The sequence below is a fragment of the Megalobrama amblycephala genome, linkage group LG14 (assembly GCF_018812025.1).
Source record: "Megalobrama amblycephala isolate DHTTF-2021 linkage group LG14, ASM1881202v1, whole genome shotgun sequence".
Taxonomy (NCBI): Eukaryota; Metazoa; Chordata; class Actinopteri; order Cypriniformes; family Xenocyprididae; genus Megalobrama; species Megalobrama amblycephala.
The window spans coordinates 47,585,457-47,606,861 of NC_063057.1; the positions used below are offsets into that span (position 1 = coordinate 47,585,457).

The 21,405-nt window shown below is 36.9% G+C and overlaps 2 protein-coding genes across 4 annotated transcripts; both read right to left on the minus strand.

Annotated features, from left to right (window-relative positions):
- Positions 1-3,241: 3,241 nt before the first annotated feature.
- Positions 3,242-10,165, minus strand: LOC125245813 (gastrula zinc finger protein XlCGF57.1-like). 2 transcript variants are annotated; one of them, XM_048156587.1, is made up of 3 exons: positions 10,069-10,165; positions 9,399-9,554; positions 3,242-5,157 (listed from the first exon to the last, which is right to left on the minus strand). In XM_048156587.1, the coding sequence occupies exons 2-3, from the start codon at positions 9,487-9,489 to the stop codon at positions 3,716-3,718; spliced, it is 1,533 nt and encodes a 510-aa protein (XP_048012544.1). In that variant the 5' UTR covers positions 9,490-9,554; positions 10,069-10,165; the 3' UTR covers positions 3,242-3,715. The 2 variants fall into 2 exon arrangements, with proteins under 2 accessions (XP_048012544.1, XP_048012545.1); XM_048156588.1 differs by lacking the exon at positions 10,069-10,165 and adding an exon at positions 9,723-10,030.
- Positions 10,166-14,513: 4,348 nt separating this feature from the next.
- Positions 14,514-21,178, minus strand: LOC125245855 (gastrula zinc finger protein XlCGF8.2DB-like). 2 transcript variants are annotated; one of them, XM_048156655.1, is made up of 3 exons: positions 20,646-21,178; positions 19,851-19,997; positions 14,514-18,905 (listed from the first exon to the last, which is right to left on the minus strand). In XM_048156655.1, exons 2-3 carry the CDS (start codon positions 19,933-19,935, stop codon positions 18,010-18,012), a joined length of 981 nt encoding a protein of 326 aa, XP_048012612.1. In that variant the 5' UTR covers positions 19,936-19,997; positions 20,646-21,178; the 3' UTR covers positions 14,514-18,009. The 2 variants fall into 2 exon arrangements, with proteins under 2 accessions (XP_048012612.1, XP_048012611.1); XM_048156654.1 differs by lacking the exons at positions 19,851-19,997; positions 20,646-21,178 and adding an exon at positions 19,611-19,840.
- Between the last annotated feature and the right edge of the window lie 227 nt (positions 21,179-21,405).

Here is a 21,405-nt window from a genome sequence, read left to right on the forward strand (position 1 = left end):
TAGTGAATTGATGTAAATTGAATTTAAATAAGATTGTATAACTCTTCTTCTCAATTTTTGAGAAGCGGACACTGACGAACTAGTAGCGACGAAAGCAGACTGCGGCAGCGTCTGGGTCCAAAGTTGCCCTGACACCCCTGCCTTTAGAGGTCCTCTGCAAGCATCCTCTCTCCTAAAGGGAGTGGGCGCATTTTGTTTTGTTTTGGTTGTCTTGTAGGTGGCAGTGAAGTTTTCTCCCTTCCTTCAAAAAGATTACTTACCTTGTTGTTGTGAGGCCCAGTTAATTGCAAGTTGTAAACAGGAGTGAAAAAATCAGCCAGAAGTTTGTACAACTGAAAGGTGCAATGCTGGCAGAGTTTGCCAGGCACCCAAGATCTCTGACTGAACTTGATCGCTGGAAAGCAACTGAACTATGGCGATTTCTGCTGTATACAGGAGCACTTACGTTGCAGGATGTTCTATCTCAGGACCATTATCATCACTTCCTGTCATTAACAATCGGAATGACTATTCTTTTGGATGATAATGATACCAGAAGAGGACACTACCTGGAATATGCCCAAAACCTGCTGGAACACTTTGTGGATACCTGTTCTGAACTCTATGGGGAGATTTCCCCATATTAAAGGCTCATATAGGATGACATGGGAACATATTCCAGTAGCAGTAACAGTCCAGGTTCTGTGCTATTTGCCAGTCAGACTCCTGTGGAATGCTTGTGCATAGGATGTGATTGCTTTAAGAAATATAACTTTTTGGATAAAACCATCATTCTTTACAACACAATTACATGATTTCAATCTTTCCTTTCGTGTTATAGTTTGTACTTTCCCTGTGCCACCCGACAAATATGGTACGGTCTCCAAAGCTGATTGCCTCAGGCAAACACAACATTATAGTAAAATAATTATTTTGCCCATGTCCGCATTAGTTATTTTTAATTAGCCTGTTTTCTGAATCGGATATGTATCTTTCGAAATTAATAACATTTACTGATGCCAATAATATTATTTGTAGCAACAAAAAACATCAATGGGAATAAGCAGATGAAGAGGCTCCATTGAAAAATGGGTGAGTTCATTAATCTTTCTTGCAAACTAACTGGTTATGTATGCTGGCCTTTTGATAATTTATTTATTTTATGTATTTATTTTTTGCCCTAAGAAAACCTGGAGGAGCAAAGACTATATAGAATAACACACATCGCTCATATTGTTTTGAATGGGAGAAAGTGCAACGCGCAATATGGCAGAGTGAGTCCTGCCTTCTAAATAAGAGCCAATTGCAGATTGGTAAAGTCATCGCATCACTGCAGCAGCAGTTAAAAGCTCCGGTTCCTATAGAAACAGTCAGACGTGCGCCTCTGAAAAGAAACACTGCGCATGCGTGCATTAGCTTGATCCAGCCTGAAAAATACTTTTTTTTGTCAATATTCAAGCGTTTAGAAACAAAATTTATGAGACAGTTGTTGTCCGATTTCATTTGTGATTTAAAAACTGAAATTTAATGGAAAGCTTGGCAAACAGCTTTGGAGAATTTGATGTTTCCCCAAAGAGATAGGAGCTGCACTTGCATGCCCGAGAGGCGTTTCAAAGATGGCCGCCGAGTGAAATGACTTGTCTTAAAGGGACTTTGGTTTACTGTATGTGTGTCACATGAAGGTGGCTTTCTGCTGCTTGCCATTTACTTGCTACCTTAATTGCACTCGTTATGCGCAAATACACAGCAGGCCAACTCTCTCTTATCCAAAGAAAATCATCAACATTATCAATCATTACATGCGTTTTATTTAACTAAATACATCGTAATTGGCTAAAAAGCATATGAAGGTTGCTTTACTTCTTGAACCAGTGCGCACCCGAGTCTGTGTTGCTTTCTCATTCACGTGAATCGTGGCACAGTTCGAGTGCAACCGAACTCAGACAACCTCCTCCAGGTAGTCTTGGGTTCTGTACCCCAATGCGCACCAAGTTCCGCATGACCGCTTTCACATTAGCAATTTTTAATGCAAAATATGCCCCATTGTGAACTAAACTGCCAGTGTGAATGCCCTAATGCAGGAGTTCTCAACTCTGGGTTATGATGGGTAATGGGTAAAAAAACAACAACAAAAAAACATTTAAAGTATTTTAGCATAAGGTAAACAAAATGACAAAATGCAATGTAGATAGATTTACACACAATTTATTTCAAAGTATTATACTGAAATACATTATATTGCCAAATGTTTTGGGACGCCTACCTTTTCATGCACATGAACTTTAATGACATCCCATTCTTAATCCGTAGGGTTTAATATGGAAAAAGCCACCCTTTGCAGCTATAACAGCCTCAACTCTTCTGGGAAGACTTTCCACAAGGTTTAGGAGTTTGTTTATGGGAATTTTTGACCATTCTTCTAGAAGCGCATTGTGAGGTCAGACACTGATGTTGGATGAGAAGGCCTGGCTCACAGTCTCCGCTCTAATTCATCCCAAAGGTGTTCTATCGAGTTGAGGTGCAGGCCAGTCAAGTTCCTCCACACCAAACTCGCTCATCCATGTCTTTATGGACCTTGCTTTATGCACTGGTGCGCAGTCATGTTGGAACAGGAAGGGGCCATCTTCAAACTGTTCCCACAATGTTGGGAGCATTAAGAGTGCCTTTCACTGGAACTAAGGGGCCAAGCCCAACCCCTGAAAAACAACCCTACACCATAATCCCCCTCCACCAAACTTTACACTTGGCACAATGCAGCCAGGCATGTACCGTTCTCCTGGCAACCGCCAAACTCAGACTCATCCATCTGATTTTCAGACAGAGAAGCGTGATTTGTCACTCCAGAGAACATGTCTCCACTGCTCTAGAGTACAGTGGCGGCGTGCTTTACACCACTGCATCTGACGCTTTGCATTGCACTTGGTGATGTAAGGCTTGGATGCAGCTGCTTGGCCATGGAAACCCATTCCATGAAGCTCTCTACACTGTTCTTGAGCTAATCTGAAGGCCACACGAAGCTTGGAGGTCTGTAGTTATTGACTCTGCAGAAAGTTGGTGACTTCTGCGCACTGTGCGCCTCAGCATGAGTTGACCCCGCGCTGTGATTTTACGTGGCCTACCACTACGTGGCTGGGTTGAAGTTGTTCCCAATTGCTTCCACTTTGTTGTGATACCACTAACAGTTGACCGTGGAATATTTAGTAGTGAGGAAATTTCACTAATGGACTTATTGCACTGGTGGCAACCTATCACAGTACCACGCTTGAATTCACTGAGCTCCTGAGAGTGACCCATTTTTTCACAAATGTTTGTAGAAGCAGTCTACATCCCTAGGTGCTTGATTTTATACACCTGTGGCCATGGAAGTGATAGGAACACCTGAATTCAAAGATATGGAGGGGTGTACCAAAACTTTTGTCAATATAGTGTATATGAGTAACATCTCTATACAATCGAAATTATAAGACGTTTACCTCAATTACTCAATATTTGCAATTATACCAAAAGGACACAGGTATTCATATGCCGAAAAGAAAAGAAAAAATCAAGGCAAAGTATAAAGAGATAAAAGACGAAAATAGAAGAATTTAACACCACTAAATCAATGAAGATTTGAGTTTTGTATGAACATCACCTGTTCAGACAAGTATCTGATATGGGCCATATTTTAAAACAAAAAACAAAACAAACAAACAAAAAAAAACCATTTGAGCAGAAAATCCAATTTGGGCCACATTCATCTGCGGCATGAACGTAGCTTTGATTTCACACAGGTAGATAATTTCTGGTGCCATTTTAAATTGCTGAGCCATTTAAAATGCTTTCTACAAAAAGAACAAGAATAGGGTCTCACATCTGTGTGACTTTTCACATGCATCTTTAAATGTGATTGCAAAAGAAATGTTTTTTTACACTGATCACAACTAAATCGCCTTCCTCCAGAGTGAATGTGCAGGTGATTTCTTAAATTGCTCCTTTTCGTTAAACTCTTGTCACACTCAGATCTTTGTAATTTCTTTCTAGAATGAGTTAGCAAATGACATTTCAGGTCTCTATGATATTTGAAAGTCCTCTCACACCTAAGACAACTGTAAGGCCTCTCTCCAGTATGAACCCTTGAGTGAATGTCAAGGTTTCCTTTAACCGTGAAACTCTTTCCACACTGAAGACAGGTGAAAGGCTTCTCTCCAGTGTGAATTCTTATGTGAATCTGAAGGTTTGCATTGTTTTTGAATGTCTTTCCACAGTGATGACACATGAAAGGCTTTTCTCCAATGTGAATTTCAACATGATTCTTAAGGTGTTTCTTGTCTGTGAAACGTTTTCCACATTGGTGACATACAGAACAGTTATCTTTTGAGTGAATCTTCATGTGGTAATTAAGGGTTATTGAAAATCTGAAACCCTTTCCACACAGACCACATACGAATGGCTTCTCTCCAGTGTGAATTGACATGTGGTTAGTAAGGGTTCCTTTATGTGTAAAACTCTTTTCACACTGGGAGCATTTGAAAGGCCTTTCTCCAGTGTGAATTCTTGTGTGGCTGTTAAGGCTTGCTTTTTGAGAAAAACTTTTTCCACAATGTTGGCAGGTGTAAGGGCTCTCTCCAGTGTGAACTCTCATATGGACTTTCAGGTTTCCTTTTCGAATGAAACTTTTTCCACATTGTTGGCATGTGTAAGGGTTCTCTCCAGTGTGTATTCTCATGTGATCTTTCAGGCTTCCTTTTTGAGTGAAACTTTTTCCACATTCTTGGCAGGTGAATGGGGTCTCTTTAAAATGAATTCTCATATGGACTTTCAGGTTTCCTTTTTGAGTAAAACTTTTTCCACATTGTTCACAGGTGAAAGGGCTCTCTTTAGTGTGAACTCTCATGTGGGATTTAAGACTACCTTTTTGAGTGAAACTCTTTCCACACTGCTGGCATGTAAATGGCTTCTCTCCTGTGTGAACTCTCATGTGAACTTGAAGGTTTTTATGTTTTATGAAAGCCTTTCCACAATATTCACAGGTCATATTACTTTCTTTATTTTGAGCTCTTTTTCTTTTTGAAGTCTTCTCATTCAGTGAGCAATTCAAGGTTTTTTCTCCAGTTAATAAATCATGATGTTTAGCATGCAGATCTTTGACTTCCTTTTTAGTGTCCTCTTGACTCTCCTCTTTCACTGCCATCAGATCTAAGGCAAAAAAAAAAAAAAAGACAAATAACCTCAGTTTAATGGCACAAAGTGACACAATTCAAAACTTTCAAACATATAAAGCATAAAAAATGACATGTACACTAGGATATGCATTCTCTACTAAGCTTAAAGCCTTTGCACACTGAGTCCAAAATTTGTGTCCGAAATTTTCGCACGTTAAAAAATAAATATGACCTCACGTTATGTCACTCACGTTTACACACTGCCTCCGAAACTTGTCATAAAAAACTCGGACCAGGTTCGATTTTCTGCGCATCTGTGGCACGCATTTTGAGACGTTTTGACAATTCAGAGCCACCGTACAAGCGAACGCCAAAATCCCCAATGCCATATGACAAATTGATCCACATCATCTACAGCACAAAGCAGCAGCACTGTATGACAAACAAAGTGCGGAATACAAAGAGACAGAATATAAAGACAGATTGTGCCAGAAGCAAAGCATCAAACTGAGCCACTGACATCCAGAAGTAAACTTAAACGCTTGAGATAATTACGCAGCTCCTTGATAAGGTGAATCTCCTTTCTCACTATGCAATCTCGGGATTGGATGGACCCAATATTTAGAGGACAACTGAATCATGCTCACTGCTTGAAGACTTCATTTTGTATCGTTTTGCGAATTTTTTCGCAACGGACTCAGTGTGCAAGGTCTCTGTGCATGACAAATTTTTACGATTATGAATACGAAAAAACATACAAAAATTTCAAGTGTGCAAAGGCCTTTACTCTTCTCAATATTGTTAACTCTTAGCTTTGTTTGATATATCCCAAATACTTTCAAGTAGGGCTGGGCGATTTTCCAGATTTTTTCGATTAATTCAAATTTAATGTTTTGCCTCAATTTTATTATTTTTTAAATCGAGAAATCACGATTTTGAATAAAAATGTTAGCAAGCATTACAGCAATACAGCAATGAAAACCGCATTAGGAGAAGAAAATGATCCAACCTCATGATGGGCGCCGGCGCGCCTGATATACCGCTCTATGAACGTAGAACCTATCACTATTCTTAAGTGGCTGTTCATTCAGAAATGTATTATTGCATTATAAAAATGAGACACAGACAGCGGAATGAGAAAAAGGGCAAAGTTATTAAACGCGAGTTCACATGTCTTTTTTTAACTTGACCGCTGTGTTTTTAGAATGCCGTTTCATGGGTGAGACGCTGCAAAAGATGCACGACCAAAGTGCAACACCTAAACATATCCGGCAAACATAAAAACAATAGGACAAATAGCGCAATGGAATGCAAAAACCTGTAAAGGACTTCTAGTATGTGTGTTATTTATTTCATGTTTTTGCATGATGGTGACAGGCTGAAAGCTGCTGTTGTTTTCTGTTTTTACAAAGCATTTTCTGTTAATAATAGCTATTACTGGTGTTATTTATTGCTATTACTTCTTGGCTAAGAAATATTTAACTTTTTCTTATTTTATATATTTCTGAGTATACAGGATGTATTTAAGATAAGTTTGTACAACATTTGGCTTCATATTTCAGGCATATTTTCTGCAAAGATATTTAACAAATTGTTTTACTTTTACACTATGTTTGATCACTTCATGTGTGGTGCACTTGGAATGGAACTTTTTTTTTTAACCAGATTGTTAATAAAGAGAATGTTACTTAAATCATATCGTAGTTACGTTTTTAAGTTGACTATTTAAACAGTTAAAAAAAAAAAAGTTTTTTTTTTTTTTTTTTTTTTTGCCATATCGCCCAGCCCTACTTTCAAGCTGGCAATAATCAAACACCTCTTATCAAAAACAAAGAACAAAAAAACAGAAGAAAACCAGAAGAACTAGTCAGGTATAAACCAATCTCAAATCTGCCATTTGTATCTAAAATGTGAGACAAATAATATCCTCTCAACTAAGTTCAGTTTGGCAGAAACAGTAATTGAAGAATTTCAGTTAGGATTTAGGCCCCATCTGTCAGAGTTATGTTAGCCCATTAGTTCCCTTTGTTTGCTCCATGTATTTATAGCGTTTTAAAATTTTTAAAAGTTTATTAACCCATTTGTGCCCAAATTTTTCTGAATGGTTTCATGCATATAGTCCTGTTAATAGTGTCCTATGTGAACATGTTCTGCATTTATTTTCCCCAGGTTTTTTTTTTTTTTCTTGTCATTCAAATCATATTTGAATGTGCGGCAACTATAGTTGCCGGTGGGCAAATATGTTGTATGCACCCCCTCAATGTAAAATTTAAATAGGAGAACATTTGGCATCTAACTCAAAATAACTGCTTTCAACTGATAAACAATCTTTATTCATAAACAGATTTATTATGTATAAAAGTCGTAGAACATTCGATTTGAACCCTAAGAAGCTGCATCTATCTTATAATCTCTTGAATATGAAAAAACAACAAATCAATTTGTTCTAAAGTGGTGAAACAAAGTGTAGAACAAAGTGCAGCCATTAAGTTGCCCTAGCAGGGCAGTGTGCATCAAAAAGTTAAATGAAAATAAATTAAAAATAAATAGAATGAAGAAAAACACACGGGACATGGGGGTGGGACAGTAGAGCTGTGGAAAGATTGCTCTCTCATCTCCTCCTTTTGACAGATTTATTCATTATATTCCATTTTTATAGATGTCAATTAAAGGGTGAAGTTATACTCTTAAAAACAACCCAAAAAGTTGGGTTGAAAAATGGACAAACCCAGCAGTTGGGTTAAATGTTTGCCCAACCTGCTGGACAGATTTATTTAACTCAACTATTGTTTAAAAATTACTGTATTGCTTGCTTAAAATTAACCCAAAGTATGTTGGAAATGAACCTTTATTTAAGGTTTAATAAATGAGCATTTATTAGTAAGTTTAATGAATAATAATTATAACAATAGACATTTATTAAATTGCTTATTAATAAATATTAACCTTTTGATTATTATTGTTGCCTCAAGTAATTTTGTCTGATTTTTAATTTCCAACCTATTTTGGGTTCATTTTAAGCCAGACATATAGTAATTTTTAAACAATAGTCGAGTTAAATAAAACTGTCCAGCACGTTGGCCAAACATTTAACCCAGCATTTTTTAGAGTGTATGTTTTAGGTGGGATATTATGAAAGCAAAAAGCACTAAACAAGACCAATAACCTTGATTTATTAATCTATCCACAGTATAACCCATTTCCCCATGATATATGTACTTACAAGTTATTTGCCCACCGGCAACTATATTTGCCGCTTGGACTTTTGACTAAGTATACAAAAACCATAGATGTCTTGTAAGATTTGACCATAGATCACAACATTATCTTTGCACAGCTTGAGCTTTATATTGGCATTTGTGAACAAGCATTAGCATGGTTCAGGTCCTATTTATGTGACCACTACCACTTTTTCTGAGTAAATGAAAGACGTCTCATTTCGGCTCACGTTCTCTTTTACATTTCGAATTGAAAACAAATCTTCTGCCATCGTCTTGTCAGTCAGCCAGCTTCTCACTCTTATGATAAATGAAATCTGACTCCAGCTGCTGAGCTGATCTGTCCGGCAACACTCGTTCGGCTCACACTGAATTGAGCAGACACAAGTTTTTATTATAGTGTCTGTACTGTAAGTGAACTAAATTATTTTTATTACAATAAAAAACGATGGTGGGGGTGGTGCCACGGTGGGCAAGTGATGTAGCCGGTGTTCCTGTTGAACTTTCGCAGCAAGCCTACCCCCCAATCCACCACAAACACATGTACGAGTTAAAATGCAATTTATCATGCAAAAAAAAAAAAAAAAACACACACCAACAAAAAATAAAATAAAAAAAACACAAACACATGTACGAGTTAAAATGCAATTTATCATGCAAAAAAAACACACACACACCAACAAAAAATAAAATAAATAAAAACAACTGAAAATACAATCTTTTGTGTAAAGTAATTATACTGTAATGCTAAAACTGTAGTATTGTGTGTATTAAGACCCATCAAAACCTGATGTGAAATCCACTAATCATAGAGGTTCCTAAATATAAATCGTTTTTTTTTTTTTTTTTTTTTTTGATCGGTTAAAATTAATGGAGAATATATTATTTTTTCCAAAGGTGCCTATGTATCAACATGTATGTCCACAAGAGGGATCTACTCTGTCAAATAAAGCCACTTTAATTAAGACACTCATATGACATTCTTCAAAAATATTCATTTCTGTAGAGCTGGTCATTTTAATAAGTATCAAAGTTCAGATTTAAAAATGTAACTAACCTGTTTGTCTCTCAATATCTTCTTGTTTCACTCTTAAGGTTTCTTCTTCTTCAATCTTTATGTCTTCACTCTCCTCTTTAATAAACGCCATCTTTATAATAGTGTAACATGGATCTCAGTTGCTTCACCAGGAGTTTTTCTGTGTGTTTGGACAATCTGTGAGAATAAATAACAGAAAGAAATCTAAATCTGTGTGCGTTTCAATTAGCTCCCTAGTTCAGTAGTCAACGCATTGAATATTATATATATTATAATATACATTTAACAAGTTAAAAGTTTTATGAAAACATTTGCAGTTGGTTTGTAAAAAAAAAAATTCATTACAAATGTTTGTGTTTTCGTCGTCGCCGTGATTCATGCGCTTCGAATCAGTGATTCACAGAATTACGGCCAGTTTTTGGTTCAAGTGACTCCTGAGTTTCAAAAAGCTCGGTTTCTCTCATCTCTACTGGTCAATGACCGATTCATGATAGTGAGCGACTTGTTAGGCGCCTTTTGTTAATCATGTGCGGATGCGTTTTATCAACAAAAATACCGTTCTTTAATGTTATATAAAGCATAACGTTACATTCAATAATACATTTTTAACTTTACATCTCTTGTAAAACTTTGCAAAATTGATTTAACAGTTTGAATCGATTTAGACAGTTTAAATGCTTAAAATACAAACCTTTCTTCAGCCGAATTGCAGCAGTGCGGCGCCGACTTGTGACGTCATGTTGTCATGTCAATATAAAAGTCCTTTTTTCTTCTTGGTTTTTTAGCGCATCGCATATCGCCACTTATTGTGCTGTTATGCAGACAGGATTTATTTAAGATATTTTATTAATTATATGTACACACGTATATATTCATATATACATGTATTACTTGTTACTCTGTTTCTGTCCCAACTCTCTAAAATCTAATCTAATCTCTCACTCTAAATCCACCAGAGCTCGAATATATATATATATATATATATATATATATATATATATATATATATATATATATATATATATATATATATAAAATCAGGGTTCCCACTCATCCTGGAAAACCTTGAAAATTGATGACAAATTTTCCAGTCCTGGAAAATTATAGAAAATGTAAAATGTCCTGGAAAATCTTGTAGTTGTCCTGGAAAATTATTTTTTAAAAAGTTCTTGGGTTTTTCTTTAGTCAAGACCAAAAAGTTTATCACTGACCTAAAACAATCACCATTAGTTGCAGAAAGTGCGATGTTCAGGAATGCTGAGTTTTGACATGTGAGAGTACTATTTTTTCAATGATGATGTTTAGTCTTGTGTTGCCACTTGCAGCAGTTATTATATTGTTATAGTATGTTATTAACTGCTTAAATGCATAATTTTTTGCTTAATTATTATGCAAGTTGATTTTCTGATCATATTTTTCCCAAGCACATTTTACCAATTCCAAACCAATCAATCTTAATAACTACTATTAATTTTGTATTTAGTCATGAAGTTAGTTTATGAAGGCTTGTTTTCTTTTACAGATAAAATGAGCCAAAAAGAGATTAATCTCAGACTGAAAAATCAAAAATTATTAAATTCCCACAAGAAGGATGCAATACTAATGCAATACTAGAAATTGCTGTTAAGGCATGTCCATTGGACAGTGAAATGCTCATTGGGTCAGCAGGGTCAGACAAAAACAGGTGGAAAAGAAAAGACACGTTAACTGGTGAAGACTTAAGTGTAAAACCATCAGAAACCCTTTAGTCTCCAGCGCCACCATTTTCCAGAACTTCAACCTACATGGATTCTTCAGGAGTGCAAGGTGTCAGGATCTCAGACTTAGATTAGGTAAAGAATCCTAAAAAATGCCCCCCATTTAAGAATCACATACAGAATTGTAGTAAAATACAAGAAGATAGGCTTTATAGGCTTTATAGACAGACAGATTGAGAGTGACTCTTGAAGGACCAGCACAACATCCTCTTGTACCACTGTTTGAAGAATTTATCTTTCCGGAATCTAGCAGTAAAGTGTTGGAGTTACCCTTACCCTGAAATGTCCACCTTGCAAAGATAATGATCTTCCAAAACTTACTGCCAAAAAAATAGAAGTGTGTATCAGTAGTTAAGTAATGACAATAAACTATGGAATCTTGTTTCCGCCACTGAATAGTAAATTAAAAAAAAGTTAGCCTAATTGCAACTTTTTATCTCACGAGTCTAAATATTTTTCTTACAATTGCGAGTTTACATAATTGCGATATAAGCTCGCAATTGCCAGGAAAAAAAGTCAGAATTGTGAGTTTATATCACGCTATTCTGACCTTTTTTTCTCGCAATTATAATTTTTTTGTGGCATTTGACAGTTTATATCTTGCGATTCTTACTTCGTTTCTTAGAATTGTGAGATATAAACTTGCAATTGCGAGAAAAAAAAAATCAGAATAGCGAGATAAAAAGTAAAAGTAAGTCACAATTACCTTTTTTTTTTAACGGAAACAATCTTCCATAGTCATAATGTATGATTAAGAGCTCATATTAAAAACTGATTTTATAGTTAAGTCATGGCAATAAACCTTTTAAAGACTTAGGGCCCTATCTTGCACCCAGCGCAATTGACTTTGTACACGACGCATGTGTCATTCCTATTTTGCACCCGCGCAAAGCGCGCTTTTCCCTCCACAGAAGCACGTCGCTAAACTAGTGAATGAACTTGCGCTCCCTGGGCGGTTCAGCGCAAAAAAGGAGGTGTGTTCAGGCGCATTGCCCGCGCATTGCTATTTTAAGGAGCTGAAAATAGACTGCGCCATAGACCAACTCAAACCTGGTCTAAAGTCAATGGCGCAATATTTTTTTGTTAGAGCGCGTTGGTAGAAACTGCGCCTCTGGGCGCGTCCACAGTGCGCGTTGACTTTGCTTATTACACACAGGGATGCGCATCACACAAACATGCCAAATATTAAAAACAAAAGGATTACAGTGTAAAAGAATATTATTGTGTACATAAATATAAAAATGTAATGATGAATAGTCGCGTGTACATTGCGTGTATTAGAATTAGGCTACCTATTTTCAGTTCAGCCTATTACTACTTATAATGATGAACGAAATTGGCTAATTAATTGAACAATCGTGCCAATACACACACACACATATATATTAACTGACTCATCGCGTGTACGCAATGTAAATAGCAATCCGCCATGGCGCGAGCGCATCTCGCTCTTAAAGGGAATGGGAGATGACACTCTGATTGGTTTATTTCACGTTACGCCCAAACCACACCTATGAATAATGAAGCTACTTCAGCGAACCCATTTTAGATTTGCGCCGGGCGCAAGAGCCATTTATCCCGCCGGGAAAATAGCAACAGCGTCGAGACCCGCCCACAAAGTTACTTGCGCTTCGCGCTTTGACACTTGCGTTTCAGATCGTTAAAATAGGGCCCTTAGAGAGCAATGTATTATTTTAGGGCGTAATCCCAGTCTTTTATTCCCATTGTTGTAAAATTGAAAATTTCCTGGAAAAGTCCTTGGAAAATGATAGCTGAAAAAGAGTGGGAACCCTGATAAAGTATACACATATACACACAGAGCTGGGTATATTACTTATGAATTGTAATTAGTTACTGATTGTCATGTAATTTGTAAAATTTGTAATCAGTTATGTAATATTTTAGATTACACATTTTTGGTAATGTAATCTGACTACTTTTGGATTACATTCAGATTACTTTTGTGGCCCCCTTCCACTTAGACTGCAGTCGCACCTTTACCATTAAGCGACAATACTTGCCCCCTAAATTGATTTTCCAGTGCATATTTTTACCTTTTATGAATAACTGTATATATATATATAATGAATAAAAATGTTCTATAGAGAAATATGCAATGATGGTAAAACTACGTAAAACTTTTAAATATTAAACTAAAACTCCCAGTAGGTGGCAGCAAGTCACTGTTTTTTGAGTGAGTCATCGAGTCATTCACCCAGTAATGAAACAAGTGGCTGTGAATGAATCATTGAATCATTGACTCTCACGATTCGTTCAAAGCCGCAGAATTGTTCGCGAAACACAAAAGTGTGTTTGTTGTAGTTCTGCTTGGGTTATACTATTTTGACAGATACAGACTTTTTAAAGTGCAATGTATGGACAGTTAATACTTAAATGCTAACACTAATGTACCTGTTAGTGTTTGCTGATAGTAACACTGAATAAAACAAAATCACATCTTATGATTTTAAAACATATTTACTTGAGGTCAGTTATCACACAATTAAGGTGGAAACACTAAGGGGCCTATTTTAACGATCTAAGCACATGGTCTAAAGCACACGGTGCAATTACATTTAGGGCATGTCCGAATCTACTTTTTGCTAGTTTAAGGACGAGAAAAATGGTCGGTGTGCCCAGTGCATGGTCTAAAAGGGTTGTCCCTATTCTCTTAACGAGTAATGGGTGTGTTTTGGGCGTAGCATATAATAAACCAATTAGAGTCTCATCTCCCATTCACTTTAATCGGCAGTTGCACTCGCGCCATGGCGGATTCACTATTTACATGGTGGAAATTGCAAGTGGGAAAAACTGAATGCTTCTCTAGTGAGGAAACGGACTTTTGCGCGAGGTTAAAGTGCACCACAAGACCATCCACGGGACAAGCCGGATATCACCAAAGCATTTTTATGTTTATGCACACAATAATAATCTTTTACATTGTAATCCGCTGTGCGTCCCTGTGTGTGTAATAAACAGAGTATGCGCGTGTTGTTCACCTGCATATAGGTACATACTACTAACGCTCTATTTAAATAACAAAACAAATATTGCGCCATCGACTTTAGACCAGGTTTCAGTTGGTCAATGGTGCAGTGAATTTCAGTTGCCTCAAAATAGCAACCAACAATACGCACAATCACGCACAAATGGGCGTGAGTGCATTTGTTATTTACACAACGTGGTGCAAGACTTGAAAATGATAACTGCGTCATGATGAGGCCTATAACATCTGTTAAGAACAATCCTCTTCATACATTGTTTGGGGTCACAATCACACCATGCCAGAAGAATCTGTCCTGCTGTCAAAAACTCACTAGTGTGTGTTTTGTGCAATCAAAATGCATATTCAAATGAATAAAGTCAGTGACCAATAAAATAATTTATTAGATGAATTTAATATCTTTTTGACTGTGAAGATGTTTCATGCAAGGAATAAATAAAATAAAACTCCATAATTGTGGCCTAGACACAAACTGCATCTATTCAAGCTCTGCAACTTTGATGTCACAAAAACATTCTAGAATTCTGATGAGCATTAGGTGAAATCTGAATGAGTTCTGAAGTGAAAAGGCTGAATACATTTACAGACCAACATCTGAGAAATATGGAAAACACTAGTGCCACAGCACTTAATGCGTTTGATAAAGCGGAGAACTTTCTGACGTCATCATCAAGGCAAATGACACAGAGTTTTATATTTTGGCTTTCCCCAGCTGCCTTGGAGCATTGGATGGGAAGCATGTAGTCATTGAAGCCTCTCCATCCAATGGGTTCCTAAACAACAACTACCAAGGGAACTATCAACAACTACTAAAAAACTACATTTTCAATAGTTCTCCTTTAAGTTGTTGATGCCAGGTATTGTTTCAGTGTTTCACATTTGTGCCTATGGTAGAAACAGTAATGGAGGAACACTGGCTGCCTCTGGCTTTGGATCTGCCCTACACTAGAGCACCCTGAGGATACCTAAATACTCTCCCCTCCCAGGAGTAGAGCACATTGGAGCCTTGCCATATGTGTTCCTCACAGATGAGGCATTCCAGTTGCACCGTAACATCCCCGGCCTTTACCCTGGACACAACACTGGAGAAAGTTTTTAATTTTCATATTTCCCATGCTCAAAGAATGGTGGCGTGTACATTTGATGTACTTGCAGCACAATGGAGAGTATATTGCAGGGTACTGGGAGTGTCTCCAGCAGTAGCTGAGAAGCTTGTGAAGGCCACCTCTGTCCTCCACAATTTCTTGAGGAGGGATTTGCTTACAGCTCCTGCTGCAACTCTGACAACAGAGCCATCTTTAGGAATGCAGAATGCACCCTGGCTTGGCACCAACAATGCCAGTAGAGATGCTGTAGCTGTGAGGGATAGGTTGGCTGAGTACTTCATGTCTCCAGCTGGTCGAGCTCCCTAGCAAGACCACTACTGATGCAGTATCATTTCTCAAAATAACAATAATAATTCCATCACTATTAAACACAAAACACACTTTACACAATTGACCCTTCGCCGGGAGTTTGATTGACAAGCGATCTAACCAATCAGAACGCCGAATCCGTCATTTTGTCCGACAAAGCAGTCAGGAATTATAAGATTAACCTCGGTGGACTTAAACTTGAAAAATGGTGTGTATTGACGTCTTTCCGCATTTTAAACAACATACCTTCTCATGTTTATTTAATGAGACGATCGGTTTATGAGCCTCTCCCGCTACAGCAATCATAACACATTAAAGAGCCACAAAACGTTTTTTATTGTTTGAATTTCTTAAAAAACTACACAGTTTGAAGACAAACAGTTTGACTTTGTTTAATATCATAAGTAACCTGCTTTGTCTTGTCTGTAGACGTGTTGTCAGTATCCTCTTTGCTCCGCGATGCATTTTTCACTGCGTGTGGCCTGAGAGTGCCATGGCTTGTCGGACAAAGCAACAGTATAAGGGGGGCGGGTCTTTGTGAAGGGTCAATTGTTGTTGTATTGCAACCTGTTCCAAGTATCACTTTTACAGTGTTTGTTTGTTTGTTTGGGTGGAGCTTGTCTATACAGAAACTCAAACTTGTGGCTGCTTTGAAACATGCTGGGACCCATGACTTGGACAGTGACAGGTTGAAGATGGTGGTAAAGACCTCTGCCAGCTCAGCCACACAGTCCTTTAGCACCTGGCCCAGCACTCCATCTGGACCAAATGCCTTCCTGGGGTTGATGTTGCCCAGGCAGAGTCTCACTTCATGAAGTCTCAGGACTAGTGCAGTGTTGTTAGTTTTATCACTCAAACCACTACCTGCTGCTGCTTTAGAGGTAAAATCTACCCAAACAAGCCAATGTCACATGCCTGAATGACTACAGGCCTGTGGCACTCACACCTATCCCCGCTATGTGCCTGGAGCGGTGGTCATAAAACATTTAAAAAAGGCCCTACCACCTGCTTTTGACCAGTACCAGTTTGCATACCGGGAGAACAGATCAAAGGAGGATGCCATTGCTATTGTGCTTTACATACTTTCGGAACACCTGGAGCACAAAACATATGGAAAGAAGATAGGGGTGAGTAAATCGTGGGATCATTTTCATTTTTGGGTGAACTATCCCTTTAAGTAAACAGTGTTTGATAGCACCAGCTTTTCTCTGCAATAAATCTGACTTATGCAACCAGTTAACAGATCAAATATTCACATATCCCTGTGATCTCCCAGATGAAAGTTATTTTTAAAGTAACCACCAGTTTAATGTTTAACAGTTTGCGAATGACTCAATTGTATCCTAATTTAGTTACTTGGTGTTTGGTAACAAAGGGCCTACTTTGCATCAGCAACACTGACTCAATGACAAGTCATTCATAAGAAGACAACCGATGGCACCTGTATTCATAGAAACTAGCTTCTAACTAATGAATCATTTGATTGTTAATCATAAATATAGAAGGCTGCTGCTAGGTATAATTGTTTTCAAGAACACTATGTAAATTGGTAAACTATGTAACCTGGGCTACTAAAATAAACACCAAAACTTATAGCAATTTTTGCAAAAAATGTATTTTGTACCTTGGCCACCTTCTTCCATATGGATAATTTTCTGTTCTGATCTCAACAAGTCTTGGCAAACTACTGAGTAGGCACCAATCATCATGTGGACTTCTTACAAAGTATTTTACAGTATTTTAAAACTACAAAAATCCAAAACAATAAAGTATTTTGATAAAAAATATTAAGCCATTTTCATCAACCCTATCAAATACAAATTACAAAATACTATTTTATATTTGAAATATGTATTTGAAATACATGTATCATACTGCTCATTCCTGCTTGTGTGAGCTGTCTGATGTCCCCATTGTTAGTAATTGTCTGTTTTGCATAGTGTGTTTGTTATTTTGGGGAAGCAATTAAGGGAGAGGCGTGTTGCTTTTGGGTAGGATGTGTTTGGGCATCGATTTTAAATATCAACAGTGTTTCTCAGAAATTGCTTACCGCACCTTTAAGTCTTCAACATAGTGTGAAAAAACAGGCAGACATGTAGAGAGAAAGTTTGAGACAGTGTTTAGCTCTTTTTGCAACCCACAGCTGGAACCAGCTCCAGATGTCATCAGGGGAGCCCCAAAAGTAGCCATAATCAGGTCCAGATTGAAAACATGTTTACCTGTGCATTCATGCACAAAAGATGAATCAAATAATGTAGTGCAATGTTTACATTCAGTTGATGTCCTGCATATTTTCTGGTGTCATTTTAAACTGCTGAGCTATTTATGAACTCTTTCCACAAAAACTTCTCAGGTGAATCTGTAAGTGTGATAGCAAAAGAAATGTATTACACTGAACAAAAGTGCCTTCCTCCAGAGAATTTGTCCATTTTGTAAACCACTTATCGTTCGTAACACTATAATTTCTTTACAGAATGAGTTTGCAAATGACGTTTCAAATCTCTTTGATATGTGAAACTCTTCTCACACTGAATACAAGTGAAAGGCTTCTCTCCAGAATGAAGCCTCAAGTGAGTATGAAGGTTTCCTTTAACAGTGAAACTCTTTCCACACTGAGGACAGGTAAAAGGTTTCTCACCAGTGTGAACTCTTAAGTGAACGTCGAGGTTTGATTTGTTTATGCAACTCTTTCCACAGTGATGGCACATGAAAGGCTTCTCTCCGATGTGAGTTTTTACATGCATCTTAAGCCGTTTCCTGTCTGTGAAATTCCTTCCACACTGATCACATTTAAAGCAGTTCTCTCTTGTGTGAATCTTTATGTGCTTATTGAGGGTTATTTTACATCTGAAACTACTTCCACACTGACCACATATGAACGGTCTCTCTCCAGTGTGAATTCTCATGTGAGTTCTAAGACTTTCTTTTCGTGAGAAGCTCTTTCCACACTGTTGGCAAATGAAAGTGCTCTCTCCAGGGTGGCTTCTGATGTGGTCATTAAGATTTCCTTTATGTCTGAAACTCTTTCCACACTGGGTGCAGGAGAAAGGCTTCTCTCCAGTGTGAATTCTCATGTGGATTTCAAGGCTTCCTTTTTGAGTGAAACTTTTTCCACACTGTTGGCAGGTGTAAGGGCTCTCTTTAGTGTGAACCCTCATGTGGACCTTAAGGTTTTCACTTTGACAGAAACTCTTTCCACAATGCTGGCAGATAAAATTACTTCTAGTTGCTTTATTTTCAGTCTGTGAGCAAATAGATTTTTCTCCAGTTATGAAATTGTGATGTTTCTCATACTGATCTTTCTCTTCCATTTCATTCAGTTCTTGATTCTCCTCTTTCACTGCCATCAAGTCTAAGGCAAAAAAAGACAATTTAACCCTAGTTTAATGGCACAAAGCAACAGACATAAAAAATTTAGACATATAAGCATCAAAACCAACAACATACAACTAAGTTCTGTACCAACGTAACTACTGAAAGAGGTGTTACATGTAATCTCAGAACATATTCTCAATTGCTGGTTATTTATAGACTGATCCCACATTTCACATTTACATCTAAAATATTATAAAAAAATATGTTTGGTTTTGCAGAGGAACATTATTTGTTAAGAAATTCAGTTATCATAGTATAAGTGTGCTTATGAATCATCTGATTCTGGCATCAGATCGTGGCTACTTAGTAGGTTGCATAAGTAGTGAGCATCCATCGATGCATGGCCAATCTGGTATGAGGAAAATACTTGTAACCAGAAGTTTTAATGCGATTAGGTTTAGTTGATAAGGTTCACTGCAAAAAATGCTTTTCTTACTTAGTATTTTTGTCTTGTTTCCAATCCAAATATCTAAAAATTCTTAAATTCAGATGCTTTTACTGGATAAGTAAAATGACATAAGATATTTTTTCTAGTTTTCAGGGGAAAAAATTAAAATGAAGTGAGTTTTTGCTTAAAACAAGCAAAATTATCTGCCAATGGGGTCAGAAAAATAACTTTGTTGCTGTTTGAAATCTTGTTTCTTGTTTCGGTCCCAAACAGAAACAAGACTATTTTTCTTACCCCAGTGTGGAAGTAGGATCTTCTCAGGTTCACTTGAAGGCAGCATTAGTATTTGTCTGGTCATGTGATCTAAACATGTCTGTCCACATGAGGCGAACCGCTCCATGTCAAATAAAACCACTTTAATTATGACACTCATATGTCATTCTTCAAAAATATCATTAATTTCTGTAGATGTGGACGTTTAAAAAAAAAAAAAAGGATCAAATGACTGAGTTCAGCTTTGAGAATGAAACCAACCTGTTTGTTCCTCAGTATCTTCTTGTTTCACACTGAATATTTCTTCAATCCTCATGTCTTCACTCTCCTCTTTAATAATCGCCATCTTGATAATAGTGCGTCACTTGGATCTCAGCTGCTTCACGTGTTTTTCTGTGTTTGGACACTCTGTCATGTTTAAAATGAGAATAATTAAAGAAAGAAGATATCAAAATAATGGTGTGTCTCAATCAACTCTCTAGTTCAGTAGTCAGTCCACTGGCAAGGCAGTCAGTCAGAGTGAGAGTTAATGGCCTTAAATGATCTGATTAGCCAAAGGAAAAAAAAAACTAAAACTCGTGCAAATAAACACGAATACACTTTATATTTAATTACAATTTAGTATTTAATGATTTGTAGATTATATTTATTATATTACACTTTCATATATTCATGTGCAGTTGGTTTGTTAAACTTGTCTTTATTGTGTTCTCGTTGCATTTACACTGTTTTGATCGGCAGGTCTCGTCAGCGCGAGGTGATTCGAGCGATTCGGATCAGTGAATCATTTTGCGGAGTTTTTAATTCAATTGACTCGGAGTTTTGAAAAGCTCCATCATACTTGCCAGTGACTGAATTCGTGTTTACGATCAACCGAGCGAAATGAGAAGGACCTTTTCTGTGTGTGGATGCTCTTTACTCACAAAAATGAACTTTAATAGATGTTAAATAAAACACCAATGTTACATTAAATAATAAAAATAATTTTACATCGCATGTATAGCCTAACTATAAAACAGAGATCGATTTTAAACACATTAAATGCTTAACACAAACCTTTCTTAAGCCGAATAATAACAGAACAGGAGCACGATGCACCCTTATGATGTCATATCACCACACCAAAATAAAAGTCGTGTTCATACCGATGTTGTCTAAAATTATAAAAGCGTAAATGTACATTTTCTTTCTCTCTCTCTCTCTCGCTAATATAAAAATATATGTCAGAAGAATTTAAAGCTGAATGTTTAGTGAAATGCATATTTAAATACGTTTTGTCCAATGATGAGCTGAAAATATTAAAAAACACTAATAAATAATAAAATAAAACTGTTAACACAGAAGCATATAAAAAATACATGACATAAATGACTTTTACCAAAAAAAAAAGGCGTTTAGAGTTGAATTCTTGGTTAAATTCATATTTAAATATTTCTTTAAAATATAGTGTAAAATAACCAAAGTGAGTTCATTAGAATTGTTAGAATGGAAACTTTCTTTCTTTCTTTCTGCAGCAGCACTGCACTTCCTTTGATGTTTGTTTATTATGTAGTCAACTACTTTAAGACATGGTACCAGATTAACACACATAGGACAAAGCGCCAGGTCATTAGCTCATTCAGTATGCTGTTTGCTATGGACATTGTCTTTCTTCTCCACAGCATACAGTGCCCTCCACAAATATTGGCACCCTTAGTAAATATGAGCAAAGGTGGCTGTGAAAAAAAATCTGCATTGTTCATCTTTTTGATCTTTCATTAAAAAAATTCACAAAATTCTAACCTTTCATTGAAGGAAAAGAATTGAAAATGGGTGA

What these genes read in the sequence shown, in the direction of transcription:
- LOC125245813 (XM_048156587.1), bottom strand. Translation starts at nt 9,489, where the DNA reads ATGGCGTTTATTAAAGAGGAGAGTGAAGACATAAAGATTGAAGAAGAA. An exon ending in AGATATTGAGAGACAAACAG is followed by an intron (nt 5,158 to 9,398) that starts GTTAGTTACATT and finishes TTTTTGCCTTAG; the next exon opens with ATCTGATGGCAGTGAAAGAG.
- LOC125245855 (XM_048156654.1), bottom strand. Translation starts at nt 19,749, where the DNA reads ATGAGTGTCATAATTAAAGTGGTTTTATTTGACATGGAGCGGTTCGCC. An exon ending in GATCCTACTTCCACACTGGG is followed by an intron (nt 18,906 to 19,610) that starts GTAAGAAAAATA and finishes TTTTTGCCTTAG; the next exon opens with ACTTGATGGCAGTGAAAGAG.